The following is a 20084-nucleotide window of genomic DNA, read 5'->3' on the forward strand; positions in this document are numbered from 1 at the left end:
ACTTTCCACGGCAATTCCGCAACTCCTGCTGCGGGTATATCACATGCGGAAGTGGCATGCGTATTCCCGCTAAACACTAGCACTTTTCAAGCATTTTTTGCTTGTAGAATGCTAGCGTTTTCCAAATTACTAATACTAACCTACAAAGCCATCCACAACCTGTCTCCTCCATATATCTCTGAACTAATCTCCCGATATCTTCCCTCACGTGATCTCCGGTCCTCCCAAGACCTCCTTCTCTCCTCCACACTTATCCGCTCCTCACCCAACCGCCTCCAAGACTTCTCCAGAATATCCCCCATCCTCTGGAACTCTTTGCCCCAACACGTCCGACTATCAACTAAATTCGGATCCTTCAGACGGAACCTGAAAACTCATCTCTTCAGGAAAGCCTACAGCCTGCACTGACCCCACTGCCGCCTCACCAACACCAGAGCTGCTGCAACCCCTCAATCTACTGTCTCCTTCCGCACCATCCTGTAGAATGTAAGTCCGCAAGGGCAGGGCCCCTCTGTATCAGACTGTAATTATTAGTTTGTTTACGGTAAGTGATATCTGTAATTTCTATGTAACCCCTTCTCATGTACAGCACCATGGAATCAATGGTGCTATATAAATAAATAATAATAATGTTTCACTTACCAATGAGAAAGTTGGCATATGAAGTGCTGGATCCATATTCCTTCTCTAAGTATTTGTTGAGGAAGGTAGATAGCGCAGCAATGACTGAGGAGAAACTGCACTGAGACAGGACCAGGATCAAGAAGAGTGGATTCATGAGCAGACGTACAAAGTGTCGTGGGAACTCTACAAATGGGGAAAGCAAACATTCATGTGTAAAATATAATACATGGATGGTAATGGTTTATCCATAGACATACCTGGGTCATACAGATACAGCATATCTATATATATCTATAGATATATATAGAGAGATGTATATATAGAGATATATGTGTGTGTATATATATATATATATATATATATATATATATATATATATATATAGATGTATATATCTATATATACAGGTGCTTCTCACAAAATTAGAATATCATTAAAAAAGTTAATTTATTTCAATTCTTCAATGCAAAAAGTGAAATTTAAATATTATATTTTGAGTAATTATAAGTGTTTGTTTCTGTTAATGGTGATGATTATGGCTTTCAGCCAATGAAAATCCAAAAGTCACTATCTCAGTAAATTAGAATACTTTCTAACACCAGCTTGAAAAATGATTTTAAAATCCAAAATGTTGGCCTACTGAAATGTATTTTCAGTAAATGCACTCATTACTTGGTCAGGGCTCCTTTTGCAGCAATGCTGTATGGCACAGAGGCAATCAGCCTGTGGCACTGCTGAGGTGTTATGGAAGCTTAGGTTGCTTTGATAGCAGCCTTCAGCTCGTCTGCATTGTTGGTTTGGTGTCTCTCATCTTCCTCTTGACAATACCCCATAGATTTTTTATGGGGTTAAGGTCAGGCGAGTTTGCTGGCCAATCAAGCACAGTGATACTGTTGTTTATAAACCAGGTGTTGGTACTTTTGGCAGTGTGGACAAGTACCAAGTTTTGCTGGAGAATGACATTTCCATCTCCAAAAAGTTTGTCGGCAGAGGGAAGCATGAAGTGCTTTAAAATTTCCTGGTAGACAGCTGTGTTGACTGTGGTCTTGATAAAACACAATGGACCTACACCAGCAGATGACATGGCTCCCCAAACCATCACTGATTGTGGAAACTTCACACTAGACCTCCAGCAGCTTGGATTGTGGCCTCTCCACTCTTCCTCCAGACTCTGGGACCTTGATTTCCAAATGAAATGCAACATTTACTTTCATCTGAAAACAACACCTTGGACCACTGAGCAACAGTCCAGTTCTTTTTCTCCTTGGCCCAGGTAAGATGCTTCTGGTATTGCCTATTGGTCATGAGTAGCTTGACACAAGGAATGTGACACTTGTAGCCCATGTCCTGGATATGTCTGTGTGTGGTGGCTCTTGAAGCAATAACTCCAGCAACAGTCCACTCCTTGTGAATCTCCCCCAAATTTTTGAATGGCCTTTGCATAACAATCCTTTCAAGGCTGCGGTTATAGCCTCTGGTAATTCACAGAATCGTATAACATTGGGTTAAGTTATTGGAAAATTACCATTTTTTCCCACTAAAATGTTGCTTTGGCTCCAGGTTTTTAATTTTCAAAAGAGGTAACAGGAGAAATTGAGAGGTTCAATTTGTTAAACAATTTCTCCTGAGTACGTCAATACCTCATGTGGTCAAAAACTACTTTTGAGGCACAGTGCAAGGCTCAGAAGGGAAGAAGCGCCCTACTGGAGTTCAGATTTTACTGGAATGATTTGAGGGTGCCATGTTACATTGGCAGAGCCCATGAGATGCCAGAACAGTGAAACCCCAAATAAGTGAACACATTTTACAAAGTACACCCCCCCCAATTACATAATGCAGGGGTGCAGGGTACATAATAATGCCACAGAATGCCTCACAGAATTATATACCATTGGGCGAGGAAGAAAGAATAATCACATTTTTGTTGTTTTAACCCAACATTTTAAATTTTTATATGGACCAATGGGAAAAAATGGACCTCGTAGCTTCTTGTACACTTTTCCTTAGTGCGCCAATATCCTCCATGCAATACTTTTCAGGCACAGTGCAAAGCTCAGAAGGGAAGGAGTGCCATATTATAGCGCAGATTTTACTATTATGGTTTGTGGGTGCCATGAACCACTGGAAGAGTCCCTGAGGTGCCAAAACAGATAATAACCCCCCCCCCCCCATATGTGATCCCATTTTACTAACCACCTCCCAATTCCCATTAAGCTCATCTAAGGGTCCAGTGATCATATTGGCACTAGGGGTTTGTCACAGAATTGTATACCATTGGGTAATGAAGAAAAAATAATTACATTTTTATCACAAAAATTATTTTAGCCCCAGATTTTACATTTTCATAAAATCTGTCTCACAATTTCTGCTGAACGTGGAAATACTCCATATGTGGCTGCACAATACTACTTAGCCACACGGCGAAACTCGGGAGGGACAGGGCGCTATTTGCCTTCTGGAAACAGATTTTCCTAAAATAGTTTGCAGACTGCAAATACAGAGCCCCTCAAGTGACTGCATTTTGGATGTTATACCTCTTTGGGAATTTATATACAGGTGAAGTGACAATTTGACTCCATGGGTATTTTCCAGAAACAACCAGCAGTGGATGTTACTCAGTGAAAATTGCAAGCCTGCCATTGTAGTGTCCAGTATACTGTAGTACCCAGTACATTATGCCCAGCTCGTGCTTCTGGAGATATTCACCCATAAATTAAGCGGGCTGTCATTTCTACAGAAATGCCAAACATGTAGACACTAAATGTGGTTTAGGCACACTGGGGCTCAAAAGGGAGGGGGGCATTTGGATTTAGGAGCGCAGAATTCACTGGATTTATTTTGCGGGAAAGGAGCCATTTTGCTTTTCCGAAGCCTTTGTGCTACCAGTAATGTGGACACTCACTATTTTTCTGTTAACAGATGACAGACTTGAGTGATGACTTGCTTTTTTGTGGATTGATTTGATGATGACTTCCCGGCACCCCAGCTTCTTCCTGTACTGAGCGGTCACCGTTACCACTCATTACAGTAATGAATATGCGGCTCCACCTCTATGGGAGGTGGAGCCGCATATTCATTACTGTAATGAGCGGTACCATGTGACCGCTCAGTACAGGGAGAAGCTGGGGCGCCGGAAAGCCAGGGACCTGCAGGAGCCGAGCCAGGAACAAGTGAGCATAATTAGACAGCCCCCGCTCTCCCTTCCCTGCCGACCCTTGGGTAATGTATGACTCGACGAGGAGCCTCCTTAAACCGCCGCATCATCAGGCAGCCCGCTGGGGCCCCCCTGTCGGCTGCACCCAGGGCACATGCCCTGGCTGCCCCTCACCTGGATACGCCACTGCTTTGAACTCCCAGGTGCTTCACAAATTGATCTGTAAAATGAAAAAGTACTTTTTTTCACAAAAAAATTTCTTTTAGCCTCAATTTTTTCATTTTTACATGGGCAACAGGATAAAATGGATCCTAAAATTTGTTGGGCAATTTCTCCTGAGTACAGCAATACCTCACATGTGGGGGTAAACCACTGTTTGGGCACGCGGCAGGGCTCTGAAGGGAAGGAGCACCATTTGACTTTTTGAATGAAAAATTAGCTCCAATCGTTAGCGGACACCATGTCGCGTTTGGAGAGCCCCTGTGTGCCTAAACATTGGAGCTCCGCCACAAATGACCCCATTTTGGAAACTAGACCCCCCCAAGGAACTAATCTAGATGTGCGATGAGCACTTTGAACCCCCAAGTGCTTCACAGAAGTTTATAACGCAGAGCCGTGCAAATAAAAAATAATTTTTCTTTCCTCAAAAATAATATTTTAGCCCGCAATTTTTTATTTTCACAAGGGTAACAGGAGACATTGGACCCCAAAAGTTGTTGTCCTGTTTGTCCTGAGTACGCCAATACCCCATATGTGGGGGTAAACCACTGTTTGTGCACACGTCAGGGCTCGGAAGGGAAGTAGTGACATTTTGGAATGCAGACTTTAAAGGGACTCTGTCACCTGAATTTGGAGGGAACAATTTTCAGCCATAGGGGTGGGGTTTTCGGGTGTTTGATTCACCCTTTCCTGACCCGCTGGCTGCATGCTGGCTGCAATATTGGATTGAAGTTCATTCTCTGTCCTCCGTAGTACATGCCTGCACAAGGCAATCTTGCCTTGCTCAGGCGTGTACTATGGAGGACAGAGAATGAACTTCAATCCAATATTGCGGCCAGCATGCAGCCAGCGAATAAGGAATGGGTGAATCAAACACTCGAAAACCCCACCCCTATGGCTGAAAATTGTTCCCTCCAAATTCAGGTGACAGAGTTTCTTTAATGGAATGGCCTGCGGGCGTCACGTTGCATTTGCAGAGCCCCTGATGTGCCTAAACAGTAGAAACCCCACACAAGTTACCCCATATTGGAATCTAGACCCCCCAAGGAACTTATCTAGATGTGTGGTGAGCACTTTGAACCCCCAAGTGCTTCACAGAAATTTATAACGCAGAGCTGTGAAAATAAAAAAATCATTTTTTCACACAAAGATAAGTTTTAAGCCCCCATTTTGTTATTTTCCCAAGGGTAACAGGAGAAATTAGATAACCAAAGTTGTTGTGCAATTTTTCCCGAGTACGCTTATGCCCCATATGTTTGGGTAAACCACTGTTTGGGCGCACGTCGGGGCTCGGAAGGGAGGAAGCACCATTTGACTTTTTGAACGCAAGATTGGCTGGAATCAATGGTGGCGCCATGTCGCGTTTGGAGACCCCTGCTGTGCCTAAACAGTGGAAACCCCTCAATTCTAACTCCAACACTAACCCCAACACACCCCTACCCTAATCCCAACTCTAGCCATAACCCTAATCACATCCCTAACCCCAACACTCCCGTAATCTCAACCTTAACCCCAACACACCACTAACCCTAATCCCAACCCTGACCCCAACACACCCTTAACCCTAATCCAAACCCTAACCATAACCCTAACCACAAGCCTAACCCTAACCCCAACACACCCCTAACCCTAATCTTAACCCTATTTCCAACCCTAACACTAATTCCAACTCTAACTCTGATTCCATCCCTAACCCTAAGGCTATGTGCCCACGTTGCGGATTCATGTGAGGATTTTTCCGCACAGTATTTGAAAAATCCGCAGGTAAAACGCACTGCGTTTTACTTGCGGATTTACCGCGGATTTCCAGTGTTCTTTGTGCGGATTTCACCTGCAGATTCCTATTGAGGAACAGGTGTAAAACGCTGCAGAATCCACAAAAAGATTTGACATGCTACGGAAAATACAACGCAGCATTTCCGCGCGATATTTTCCGCACCATAGGCACAGTGGATTGGTGTTCCATACATTTACATGGTACTGTAAACATGATGGAAAACTGCTACGAATCCGCAGCGGCCAATCCACTGCATATCCGCAGCCAAATCCGCACCATGTGCATATAGCCCAATTCTAACCTTAATTCTTACCCTAACCCTAGTTCTAACTCCAACCCTAGTTCTAACCCTAACCATAGTTCTAACCCTAACCCTGGTTCTAGCCCTAACCTTAGTTCTAACCCTAACCCTAGTTCTAACCCTAGTTCTAACCCTAACCCTAGTTCTAACCCTAACCCTAGTTCTAACCGTAACCCTAGTTCTAAACCTAATTCTAACCCTAACCCTAACCCTAGTTTTAAACCTAACCCTAGTGGAAAAATAAAAGTAAATATATTTTCCTTATTTTATTATTGTCCCTACCTATGGGGGTGATAAAGGAGGGGGTTATTTATTATTTTTTTACATTTTGATCACTGAGATAGGTTCTATCACAGCAATCACAGTGATCAAAATGTACCTGGAATGAATCTGCCGGCCGGCAGATTCGGCGGGCGCACTGTGCATGCGCCCGCCATTTTGGAAGATGGCGGCACCCATGCAGAAGACAGACGGACGGACACCGGGAGGGACACCGGAGCTTGGTAAGTATGCGGGGGTGGGATCGGACAGCGGGGGTGAGATTGGACTGCGGGGGGAGAGCACAGGAGGACGGAGGGGAGCGGAGCACAGGACAGGATGGAGGACAGGGGCGGTTGATCGGTGGCAGAGGCAAATCAGGGTTTCCAGCCATGGCCGATGATATTGCAGCATCGGCCATGGCTGGATTATAATATTTCACCAATTTTCTATGGTGAAATATTACGATTGCTCTGATTGAAAGTGAAAAGTTACTTTCAACAGCCAATCTGAGCGATCGTAGACACGGGGGGGCGAAGTCCCCCCCCCCTGGGCTGAAGTACCACTCCCCCTGTCCCTGCCGGTCGGGTGAAATTACAGTTAACCCTTTCACCCGACCTGCAGGGACACAATCATTCTGTGACACAGCATATACGTCTCTGGTCAGATTGGCACCGACTTTCATGACGAATACGCTGTGTCACAAGTCGGGAAGGGGAAAAGAGGCTCATCTGTCCTCCATTCATTACCTGTAGTAATGGCACCTGTTTTAACTTGTTATCAGTATAAAAGACACCTGTCCATAACCTCAAACAGCCACACTCAAAACTCGAATATGGTGAAGACCAAAGAGCTGTCGCAGGACACGAGAAACAAAATTGTAGCCCTGCACCAGGCTGGGAAGACTGAATCTGCAATAGGCAAGGAGCTTGGTGTGATGAAATCAACTGTGGGAGCAATAATTAAAAAAATGGAAGACCACTGATAATCTCCCTTAATCTGGGGCTCCACAAAGATCTCACCCCGTGGGGTCAAAATGATTACAAGACCGGTGAGCAAAAATCCCAGAACCACAAGGGGGCACCTTTACCTGCATAAAGCTGGGATCATCGTAACAGAGGCTACCATCAGTAACACACTACGCTTCCAGGGACTCAGATCCTGCGGTGCCAGTCATGTCCCCCTGCTTAAGCCAGTACATGTCTGGGCCCGTCTGAAGTTTGCTAGAGAGCATTTGGATTATCCAGAAGAGTATTGGGAGAATGTCATATGGCTGATGAAGCCAAAGGAGAACTGTTTGGTAGAATCAAAATTCATCGTGTTTTCAGGAGACAGAATGCTGAGTTGCATCCAAAGAACACCATACCTACTGTGAAACATGAGGGTGGCAACATCATACTTTGGGGCTGTTTCTCTGCAGAGTGACCAGGACGACTGATCCGTGTACATGAAAGAATGAATGGGGCCATGTATCTTGAAATTTTGAGTGCAAACCTCCTTCCTTAAGCAAGGGCATTGAAGATGAAACATGGGATGGCTCTTTCAGCATGATAGTGATCCCAAGCACACTGCCAGTGCAACAAAGAAGTGGCTTTATAAGAAGCATATGAAAGTGCTGGAGTGGCCTAGCCAGTCTCCAGATCTCAACCCCATAGAAAACGTTTGGAGGGAGTTGAAAGTCCATGTTGCCCAGTGACAGGTGCAAAACATCACTGCTCTAGGGAAGATCTGCATGGAGGAATGGGCCAACATACCACCAACAGTGTGTGCCAACCTTGTGAAGACTTACAGAAAACGTTTGACCTCTGTCATTGCCAACAAAGAATATATAACAAAATATTGAGATGAACTTTTGTTAATGACCAAATACTTATTTTCCACCATATTTTGCAAAATAAATCTTGCCAAATCAGACAAGGTGATTTTCTGGATTTGTTTTCTCATTTTGACTCTCATAGTCGTGGTCTATTCATGTTGTTAATTACAGACCTCATTCATCTTTTTAAGTGGGAGAACTTGCACAATTGGTGGCTGACTAAATACTTTTTTCCCCACTGTAGAAGGGATGATTAGTTACTTCCAGCTCTGTGCGCCACTGCCATAACTTTGGAGCATCCTATAATTGCCACAGCCAAGTTTAGGCTCTCTAAATATTAGGCAGTATTACTAAATGTGAGCTACGATAATTAATTTTTTTAATTCTCTGAGAAAACCTAAAGAAAAACCCCAACACCCCATAGCTGTTATTCTCCAACCGAGAGGGATGACATTTTAGTAGTTAAACAGTTCATCTGTGCAATTTCTTATCTCGGGTTGGATAAGGGGGCACACTAATCTTCACAAGGGGCAGCCCTGCCCATTAAATTCTGATCTTCTACTATAAAGAACTGCAGGGAATTAACTGTTCCAGATCAGTCTTATCCGTGATGGGCACTTGACTTCCACCCAACTTCCTGTCACTAGTCAAGGTGCTTGGTTAAATATTGATAACAGAATGGCCGACATCTGGCAGCTACTTGCCTGCTAGGTTCTGAAGTGCGAATGGCGTCCTGCCCAAAGAAAATACATTGTACTCAAAGCATGTCAGAACTGGGTTCTGTAGGGTCCCTAAGATCAGAGCTTGTCCTGAAAAACCCTACTAATGTTTAACAAATCAGTTTACAGTAACTCCAGCCAAGTGGAAACCGGGCTGTCAAGTATCATTGCAAGGTTTACAAAGTCATCTATAAAGTCTGACATATGAGTACAATTGCTGCGTGTATTTGGAGCAGCCATCTGAACGAGAGGTATAGTTTTATTACTTTTCAGCTTATTTATTTACTTCTATTTTATCTTGAAAAAAAAAGTCTATAATTGCACGTATTCTGTCCTGTAACTAAATGCTCCCGGACATCAGTCGGTGCTTACAATGTTGCCAAGTTGGATGCATATTTCAGAATGTTCTTGCCAAAAATTATTTTTATTAATGTTCCTGAGCGGCTGCGTGATTGACTATGAAGCGTGCCAAAAAATTCTTGGAAAACTTACGGTCATTGCAGCAAACAAGAGAAACTTTGTGCGAGACCCGGTACGCTTGTAGTTGGAGGTAAAACTTTACACTTTCCTATCCTGCGCTAATCACTTAAATGCTCGGAATAAATCTTCTCAAAACCACTGCCAAGCTATAAACCTTATCTGTAAAGCCACGTAAATCAAAAAGCGTATTAACTCCTTAATCCCGGCAAGGAGCTGACTTCAGAGTTTACACTATAAAGTTATACTTTCTACTATACAAGCTCAGTGCACATATTACATCAAATATAGGAGTATTTATCAAAATGGTTCAAATACCAAAGCACTGATGTTTTTCTGTATGCAGCTCCAATGTAGATCCATGTGTTTCTACGTGTATGGGCTAAAATCAAACGTGTGTTGTGTGATTCTGCAATCCCATGTTTATCTGCCCATATATTAGGTGTTCCTCAACAATAATAATGGATAAGTTATTAGCATATCTTGTCAATTTCAAAAGGTGTTGGCTTTTGGCTCATTCATGGATAATTGAGTTTGTTTTGATGTGTTTTTATTCTGCCCCTTACTTTTTTTTTCTCGATATTAGCACGGCATTTGGCCTACTTTAATTAGTCTGTTTGGTGAGTTTTTGAGATTTGTTCACCAGGTACTGGTGCTATGTAGTGACCATTTCTGCTGTGGTGCTGTGTCTGTGAGTTTGTGTGGCTTTGCCTGTCATCTCTTGGCGATGGCCACCATGCAGCACCATACGTAAAGGGTATTTCCATCTCCTAGATCCAATCCCAATATGTAGTTAGTGTAATAATATTTGCAAATACCTCTAATGAAAAATTCAGTATAGGTTTTCTGATAGCTATGTCACTTACCCCATGTGCAGAGCAGTGCAGTAGCTTAGGTATCTTGCATTGCCCTGCACATAGGGTAAGCAACATAGCTAATTAAAAGAACTATGCTACATTTCTAATTGGAGGTATTCGCTAATATTATTATTATTACACCTACCACATATTGGAATAGGATCTTGGAGATGGGAATAACCCTTTAATAGAATAGGCATCCATTACACAGTTCACTGTAATGCGTCAGTGGGCGTTCACGCTTTGATCAAAATATTAACCAAGAACCTCATGTTCAGTTTTGAATAGTTTTGTTTAGCCACAGTAGATCGATGCATAATATTGTCTTTTTTTCAACAGATATTGTGAAATAATGATGATGCTTCATGGAAATGATCGGGTCATGAAAATTACCATTTCAAAGTGTTTTGAAAAGTCAGTCTATGTAAGGAAACCTTTACAATGACCATAAATTCGAAACTCTTCCTAGTAAAAGCCATGCAATTGGTGCAATCTGCCAATCTTCCAGCCGCACAGGGGTCTGAGAGCTAAGGGGGCCACAATCTCACCTAAAACAGATGGAATTGAGCTATTTGACTCCACAAGGCCCATATAGTGTTCTTGCATGACAGCCCTCTTTTGTCTGTGTCTGCCCCAGGTTCTACATGAATATTTTTGTTAGGGCCCACACAATGTTGACTAGAAAATGAATTCACTATTATTGGCCATGGCCAGCCATATCTAAAAAAAAAACATAAACCCTACATGATTGTTACAAAGTCACCACCAGTCCCAAAATATCAAAGATTGGAGCACTCTGACAGTAATTGTATGATGATGAGTTAGATCATTTAGCTCACCCCGTTGAAAAAAGGAAAATATCCATACAATCTCCACCAAATGTGACCAATTGCGGTAAGTTTTGCATGTAAATTACAAAAAAAGTTATAAATGGTGAAAAGAAATTAGAGTACAACGTTTCTCATCATCATACTCCAAAATTGAAAATTGAATTTGGTATCAAAGGAGTCATAATTTAGGAAACTTTTTTAAGGAAGCAGCTTCTTAATTGTGAACTTTTACAGCGCTGCATCCAGGCTTGTAGGTTGGGCGACATTTATCTTCCTAGTCATGAGATTTGTCTTATTGTTTGTCACTGAACTGTCAAGGACAAAAATTCACAGCACTCAGCATTTGACTTGAGGAATAACATGTGCTCAGCCCTTCCTGTGATATGGCTAGCCGTGGTGTCCCTGTGGTGTCGCCTCCTTACTTTTAATAAAACCGGATAGAGAACTTTCATCGCTGGTGGAATCCGGGACCTTTCTGAGAACGTTCTCTTCTGTATTTGACTTCTGACACCGAAAATAAAAAAGAAACACAGTTAGAATCTTTTTGCACTTGGCCAAAAAAATATGTGGAAATCAATGATTACAAAATGCAATCTTCATGTACAAACACTCCAAATCCAAAAATCCAAATCATGAATCCAAAAAGGCTCATTCATGAAATTTCTCCATTTAATAGATCTGCCCTGATTTAGGCTATGTTCACACATTGCGTTTTTGCAGTTTTTTTATGCATTTTTTAATGTAAATTCAAAGCTGCTTTTTACAGTAGCAGCAAAATCCATGAGGTTTCAGAAATCTCCTGCACATGATTGCTTTTTTCTTTTTCCTGACTGAATTGGAAAACTGCTGCACTTTGGAAAACTGTAACTTGTCAAATCTTTTAGGGTATGCGCACACGTTGCTGATTTTGCTGTGGATCTGCAGAGGTTTTGACGCTGCGGATTCGCAACTGTTTTCCATGAGTTTACAGTACCATGTAAACCTATGGAAAACAAAATCCGCAGTGCACATGCTGCGGAAAAAAACGCACGGAAACGTTGGGCTGTTTATTCCGCAGCATGTTCATCCTTTGCGCGGATTCTGCAGCGGTTTTCACCTGCTCCATTATAAGAATCCACAGGTGTAAAACCGCAGGTGGAATCCGCACAAAAAAGAGGTAAATCCGCAGTAAATCCGCAGGTAAAACTCAGTGCTTTTTACCTGCGGATTTCTAAAAACAAGTGCGGAAAATTAGTGAACATAACTGTAGAGATTGATAATGGCAGGAGAAAAGATTTACAAGTAAAGGTACCTTCACACATAACGATATCGTTAACGATATCGTTGCAACGTCACGCTTTTTGTGATGTAGCAACGATCCCGCTAACGATCTCGTTATGTGTGACAGCGACCAATGATCAGGCCCCTGCTGGGAGATCGTTGGTCATTGGGGAATGATCAGGACCTTTTTTTGGTCGCTGATCACCCGCTGTCATCGCTGGATCGGCGTGTGTGACGCCGATCCAGCGATGTGTTCACTTGTAACCAGGGTAAATATCGTGTTACTAAGTGCAGGGCCGCGCTTAGTAACCCGAGATTTACCCTGGTTACCATTGTAAAAGTAAAAAAAAAAAAACACTACATACTCACATTCTGATGTCTGTCACGACCCCCGCCGTCAGCTTCCCTGCACTGACTGTGTCAGCGCCGGCCGTAAAGCAGAGCACAGCGGTGAAGTCACCGCTGTTGCTGCCGGCGCTGACACAGAAAGAGCTGGGAAGCTGACGGCGGGGGACGTGACAGACATCAGAATGTGAGTATGTAGTGTTTTTTTTTTACTTTTACAATGGTAACCAGGGTAAATATCGGGTTACTAAGCGCGGCCCTGCACTTAGTAACCCGATGTTTACCCTGGTTACCCTGGTGCTGCAGGGGGACTTCGGCATCGTTGAAGACAGTTTCAACGATGCCGAAGTTGTTCCCCTGATCGTTGGTCGCTGGAGAGAGCTGTCTGTGTGACAGCTCCCCAGCGACCACACAACGACTTACCAACGATCACGGCCAGGTCGTATCACTGGTCGTGATCGTTGGTAAGTCGCTTAGTGTAACGGTACCTTAAGACCTCTCCATGGTTCATTCAAAATTATTAACTAGTCCGAAACTACACAAAAGCTGTTGTAAGTTTGAGACGTCATGGCTGAGTACACAAGTCATCATCAATCGTAACCATCAGCTAGAGTAAGACAAAAATACATGACTATTGTTCTCTGGGACAATAGAAAATAAGTTTTAGGAGTATCATGCTTATTAATCTGGCTTTTAAAGCTCTAGGAAAGATCAGGAGAACATTTGCTACATGAAGCTGTAGTGCTAAATGTAAAGTTTACGTTTTCAGGAAAAGAAGAATCTTTTGAAGCTGTTTTTTAATAGTTTATCCACGCTAGGGAATTCTTTCCTTTCAAGTTTTGGGCAACTGTGTGGAGAAGGTTCCTGTCGTGGTATGACAATGTCTTATGTATAAAGTAAAATACCATATAAAATAGTCGGTGTGGACATTCTTGGTCGGATTGTACAAAGCTCTGATCTTACCTCATTGAACACCTCAATCACGCAAACGAAACACGTACACACCAAAGAAAAGCCAGTGATTTCAACCCCCCGAAATATGAGGTTGTGAGAAAAAGAAGGAGTTAGGCCTATTAAATTTAAATTAAATTTCATTGCCAAATTTTTTTAATCTTGGAGAAAAGATTTCTGTGGGCTGAGGGAGTATTTGGATGTCTATTCTAAGGTTTGGTAATCTTAAGGCTTAAGGAGGACCTGTCACCAGATCGAAAAAATGTGGCCAGTATTTGCTTTTATTTTATTCCTGCTGTTGTCCTGAATGTTTTATTTTCTTCTTTTTTATAAATCTGCCATACAGTTGAATAGATATGTTTTTTTTAATTTAGTGCACCAAAGTTGCCAAATGTTATGGTCTTCATCAAGGAACCACTGCTCACAGTCTTTAGGCTGTTATGTGAGCAGCGCCTCATTGGAAATATCATGAAAATTTTCGAATTGGGTGCGCTAAATAAAATGTCTGTATGGTGGATTTAAAAAAAAAGTAAAAAACAGAATACTCAGAGAACAACGGGAGAAGACTAGGAGCTAATGCTGGCGAGATTTTGAGCTTGTGACAGGTCCTCTTTGAAGGGAATCTGTCAGCAGGTTTTTGCTACCTCATCTGAGAGCAGCCTAATATAGGCAAAGAGAAGCTGAATCAAACGAGGTTTCACTTAGATTACTGGGCCCAGCCGTTCTGACACAATCAGAGCTTTTAGCTTCAGCAACACAGCAGAGCTGAGAAAGTTAACCCCGCCCACGCCAGACTCTCTGTGTACAATGTCCATAGACAGTGAGGTGCTTATCACAGTAGGGGAAGTTGCCAGACCAGGAGGTATGGCTGCTGTGTCCCAGCAATGATAAGCTCCTGGTGCTAAAACAATCATTGCAAGCAAGCAAAACCATGGAGCTTGATAAGAGCTTGATATCTGAAATCTGTGTTTTAACCCCTACAGCATGCTGTCTTCAGATTGCATAGCCAAAAACTGCTGACAGATTCCCTTTAAGGCTGTTGTGTCAGATTGGGAGCCCGTGAGAGTATTAATCATAATGGACAGAAGAAAATCTAATAAATTGGATTCTTTTTCCATTATGATAGTAAAGAAGGGTAAACATTCAACAAATACTTGGATATTTAGCTATTAGTGGGTCATACACACTAGATAAGTGTTGTATGACTTTGCACATTGGATATGCTGAAATGCAACATTTTCAATTATTTTTCTCTTGTTGTTTGTTGTTGTGGGAGAGATGTCTGACCTCCATATGGATTAGATTGCTGCCTGATCCTGCTGAGTAAGCTGTGACCACATTTTGTCTAATGTGTATGGGCAGCTTAAAGAACCACTCCATTGCTTTTTTTTGTTTTGTTTTTAATTGCACCCCAATTAGCTATTTATAATGTATGTACAGTGTGTGTATTAAAATACTTACCAATCGCTTTCTTCTGCCGTTTCCAGCGCTGCTCCAGTCCACTCCTGCATCATGTGATCACAGCTCCTTCTTGATTGCTCACACCGTAGACCGTTCCTTTCTTAATTTAAGTTTATGAGAGCCTCATTCTGAGTCTCATAAACGTATATTGAAAAAGTGACTTTCGGCTCACACAGAAACGCTATGACTTAGTTGAGGTCACGTGATGCAGGAGTAGACTTGAGAAACGCTGAAAACAGCTGAAGACGACGACCAGCAGAATTTTAATGAACACACTGTACACACATTATTGATGGCTAACAAGGGGGGGTTAAAAAAAAAACGTTAAAGTGGTCCTTATAGTCAACCATTCTAACAATGATTAATGGTCAAGAGCTCAGCATTAGACATCACTTGGTCATTAATACAAAATTAAAAGATCAAGAAATAGATTAAGTTCTAAATATAAAAAAACTCTTTCAAGTTCAACCTAATTTTCTTCTTTGTTGAACAAGAGTAAATCATGGTTCATTTTATGAAAGCAAAATTCAAATTTGCTGACTTGAAAAGTTAATTTTCATAAATAGCCTTCAAAATGAGTAAGTGTAGAAAATGTGAATATGTATTACCTTAGTTGTCATGTTCTTTGGAAAGAAAAAATAAGGGATGGATGTAATCACAAGGCATCCAGATGCTATGAGTAGACCTAGCCACCAAGCTCCTATCCAACGAGGGTCATGTGGGTTAATGTCAACCGCCCCTGAAACCATAGAAATAACAGTTAAAATCAACAAATTAGATAAGTAGCAACATGACAGAAAAATTCATTCATTTCGAAAATGAGAACGGAAGAGTTTGTGATATACAGTATGTACGGTTGTTCAAAATGTTCCCAATTTCTTAAAATTTCTGTTTATCTAGTTAAGAAATGTACCAACAGTACAAGTACATATGGTATGTTCTCCATCTCTACTCACCAGGGTCAACTCTTCCAATGTCAACAAACATTCTCAAGACCATGGAACCCAGAAGATACCCGAACGCTGGTCCGAAGACTGAGATTGCAAACAGAATGGCTGTAGAGAGACAAGCAGAAAGGTTAGATACGTGCATGAGAACAATGTCTTTAATTCTACTTATATTTAATCACTTACCAATATACAAAGCTGAATTGTTTGGTTCTGAAAAATCATCTATGTAAGAGATACCAAAAGGTTGTATAGGAACAGTGCCAATTCCAGCCAGCAACTGCCCCACAACCATTATTGCCCACATCTTGCTGGAGTCAACGTTTTTCATTTGGGAAGGTTCTTGGCCTTTTGTCCTTGTATCATACATAGTCCTATTTTCTCCGGTGCATAGTTCATGATGAGTCTTATTTCCTGTCCAATAAAATCACATGTCAAAATAAGTAAAATTTTATTGACTATGCTGCCTATAAGTTAACTACCGGCCTTGTCAGTTTCTAGATTAGGCTCTGATCTAATCATGCTGTGTTTACTGCTCTATATGTCTATCCAGTAGTGAAGTTAGTTGGGGTGCAAGAGAACGTACATAATTGGGTCCACTTAGTGCTCCAGATCCCCTGAGCATAAATTTCATTTGTATAGGCATCAACAAGATACCAATGTAGTTGAACCTGATGGCTGAGCAGGAAACTGTTGTCTCTCTCCCCTAATATTCTCCATCTTGTAGGTAGCCTACAGCCGGCAAGACTCTGAGACCATGTTCAGGTCACTGCATTGCACACCTGTCCTATTCTGCCTTTACCGACACTGAGATCGACTGACACAAGGGGAGGTTTTAATACTAGAGACAGGATAGGACCATCCCGATTGGGTGCACCTTGTTGTGGTGGGATGGCTTTTAAGCTTTTTTGATTAAAATACTGTTAAATAAGTCCTCTATATTATTTACATGTATTATTACTATATATTTACTTACTGCAGGATATATGCTCACTTTGGTTTTTTATCTTGCATGCCAACTTATGCTCCGGTTCATTTCTTTAGTTTTATTGACCTACCTGGGTTCGGATAGGAAACTCATGAGGAGATTCCTGTTGGTTGGGTTTAAGTTTTTTTATTTTTCTGTCTTGGGCACTCAAGAGGCATAATTACTTTTAAGAGGGCAATAATACTTTTTGGGTGTACGTTGCGGGGACATTGTTTTTTTTAAGGAGCATAATTTTGAGAACATAATTGGGATAATTACTTTTAAAAGAGCAATATGGGGGAATATTAATATTTAAAGAAGGCATAATTACTTTAAAAAAAGGAAGGCACTAAGGGGCACTTTATTCTTTTTTAAGGGGCAAAAGTAGTTTGAGAGGGCGCAAAAAGGTATCATTACTTTTAAGAGGGCACAATGGGAGCATTACTACTTTCTACTTTTAGGCAAGAGTTAGGAAATCCTCTCCACAAATTAGATTATGAGGGATAGTTGGAAACCACTTAAAGGGAATCTTTCAGCAGGTTTTTGCTATGTAATCTGAGGACAGCATAATGTAGGGGTTAAAATACAGAATTCAGTTTTGTGTCGCTTATTAGTCTGTGTGCTGTTAACTTGCAGTGAAGGTTTTATTACCAATATATTATCACTTCTGGACTAAGTCTCACATGACTGCTAGACGCACCACACCCCCTCTTGTGATTAGCAGCTCACTTTTAATATACAATGCAGACAGAAAGCTGTGGTGTGGGTGGGATCAGCCTTCTAAGCTCTGCTTCATGCTACATCTAAGAACTCTAATTGTGTCACAACTGCTGCACCCAGTAATCTAAGTGATACTTCCCTGAAATCAGGGTCTTTTTCCTACATTATGATGCTCTCAGGTGAGGGAGCAAAAACCTGCTGACAGATTCCCTTCACAAGGCTTGTTTTCTGTCTTCTTCTGGATCAGCACTGCTTTAATTGCAATTAAAAGGGTCTGATATTTTCCTAGATTTTTTAAGTCATAATATAAATAATAATATGCATTAAAATCAAGTTATAGTAATACAAATAGGTTTTCAAATGCTGAGCATTCTCCTGACAATGAACGTACCATGTTCTAGGGATGTGTACTGATACCTCTCTGAGAGGAAGTGGGGGACTGTCAGTAAGAATGTCCCAAGGGCGAGTAGTAAGCCACCAATGCCAATAACGCGAGGCCGATGAACCCGACATCCAAAATAGCTTATGAAGATAATCAGCACAGCATTACTAATCTGAAACAGAGGAAGTAAAGATCAGCACATTGTGAACATAATTATATTGATCAAACCACAAGTCACCCCTGTCTAACAAATTAAGATGAAATCTACGATAATGGTAAAGTAGAAGGGTTCATACGGTTATGTCGCGAGAGTCAATGAAGAGATGTCTATGATTACTGCTTTTCTTGCAGGAACAATGCCACTCCTGGGTGTGGGGTCTGTCTGGTATTGCATCCCAACCTCATTAATTTCAAAAACAGTTGAAAAATGTCTCTGAGACAAATACTCTGAATGTTGGCAAATTATGTTCTACCTACCTCATGGATACTTGAGAGAAGACCAGAAGAAGAGCTGGAGAGGCCAAAACGTTTCTCAATTGTGGTCAGGCTGCTCTTAAAGTAAGCGCTGTAGAGGAGCTGCGAGAGCTGCAGCAGAGCGTGGCAAAATACAAAAACCTAAGGATAAAAATACATGCAGTCAATAATTTTGTCCTGAAACAGAAGTTCCAGGTTTCTCTTTCTGTACATAGGAGCTCCATATTAAAAAAAACCCTCTTTATCGTGTCTGTTTTTTCTCATTTTTGTTTTCTATTCTCTTCTCATGGTCTTTCTGCCAACTCATCTCCCTCTTATTTGCTAACAATTAAGTTCTTTTGATGAGGGGAATACTGCCAACTAATAGCAAAGGGCAAAGTGCCAACCAGGCTGGGACTTCTCTCTTCAAGGTCTCCACAACAGCCGCCTGGTCTTTTGATATCATGCACTCCCTTATGTACTCTTTTATACTTTTAGCATACAATGCAACTTGATTTTTAGTCTCATTAGACAAAACAAATAGCATTCATATAAACGGTGTGGGTTTCTAGATGTAATGCGAGATGATTTATTAAAACTTTTCAGGAGCATGTGGGATGTTCTAAGAAGTCTGGTAGCTGCGGGAGGATGTGAGATATGTAGATGTCACACCAGGGGGTGTTTGATGTCACTCATCTAATGCCAGACATGGATATTCTATTTCTGGGACCATGATCGAAATAAAAAAAACAATACAGGAGGCTAACGAGTAGCATTGTGGAAACTGTAGGAAGTGTAGATCCAGAAGGGACCATAGTAGATGTGCCCAAGAAGAGCTACTAATGAGTCATGACTAATCTAAGGTATACAATTCAAATGTAGATGATATTTACATGCAGTAAAGTGTGCTCTTGCTGTCCTCATTTCCCACAGCAGGGTAAAAATGTTTTTGGTGCATACAGCAGTCTAATATGTCCAAGAACTGATCTGGTTCTTATGATTTGTAACTTGCCATCCACTTTATTTTGAGTGGGTGATTCCTCTCTATCAGTAAGCTGCCCACACTTTAGGTGCTGGAACTTTCTTTCCCTCATTTTTCAGCATATATTGCCCCTCTGGTTATCTAAGGGCTTGCTAGCCCTGATCTGAAAAAAGCCTGCCTATCTGACAGACAGGAGAGGAGGAGCAGAGACAATGACTCGCCCTGCCCCTCCTCTCTGACAAACAAAAGAGGAGTAGCAGAGACAGACACATGCCCTGCCCCTCCTCTCTGACAGACAGGAGAGGAGGAGCAGAGACAAAGACTCGCCCTGCCCCTCCTCTCTGACAGAGAAAAGAGGAGGAGCAGAGGCAGACACAAGCCCTGCCCCTCCTCTCTGACAGACAGGAGAGGAGGAGCAGAGACAAAGACTCCCCCTGCCCCTCCTCTCTGACAGACAAAAGAGGAGGAGCAGAGGCAGACACAAGCCCTGCCCCTCCTCTCTGACAGACAGAAGAGGAGGAGCAGAGACAGACACATGTCCTGCCCCTCCTCTCTGACAGACAGGAGAGGAAGAGCAGAGACAC

The 20084-nt window shown here is 41.9% G+C and overlaps 1 protein-coding gene across 1 annotated transcript in view; it reads right to left on the reverse strand.

Moving 5' to 3' along the window:
* Positions 1 to 20084, reverse strand: part of SLCO2A1 (solute carrier organic anion transporter family member 2A1) — a 77385-nt gene that overhangs the window by 16974 nt on the left and 40327 nt on the right. The window contains exons 2-8 of the mRNA XM_069727923.1: positions 18543 to 18680; positions 18075 to 18237; positions 16183 to 16410; positions 16006 to 16104; positions 15658 to 15788; positions 11455 to 11536; positions 643 to 807 (exon numbers count right to left, since the gene is read on the reverse strand). Of these exons, the coding sequence (XP_069584024.1) occupies positions 643 to 807; positions 11455 to 11536; positions 15658 to 15788; positions 16006 to 16104; positions 16183 to 16410; positions 18075 to 18237; positions 18543 to 18680 (1006 nt within the window). The remainder of the gene's footprint in view (positions 1 to 642; positions 808 to 11454; positions 11537 to 15657; positions 15789 to 16005; positions 16105 to 16182; positions 16411 to 18074; positions 18238 to 18542; positions 18681 to 20084) is intronic.

The sequence above is a fragment of the Ranitomeya imitator genome, chromosome 5, assembly GCF_032444005.1.
Source record: "Ranitomeya imitator isolate aRanImi1 chromosome 5, aRanImi1.pri, whole genome shotgun sequence".
NCBI lineage: Eukaryota > Metazoa > Chordata > Amphibia > Anura > Dendrobatidae > Ranitomeya > Ranitomeya imitator.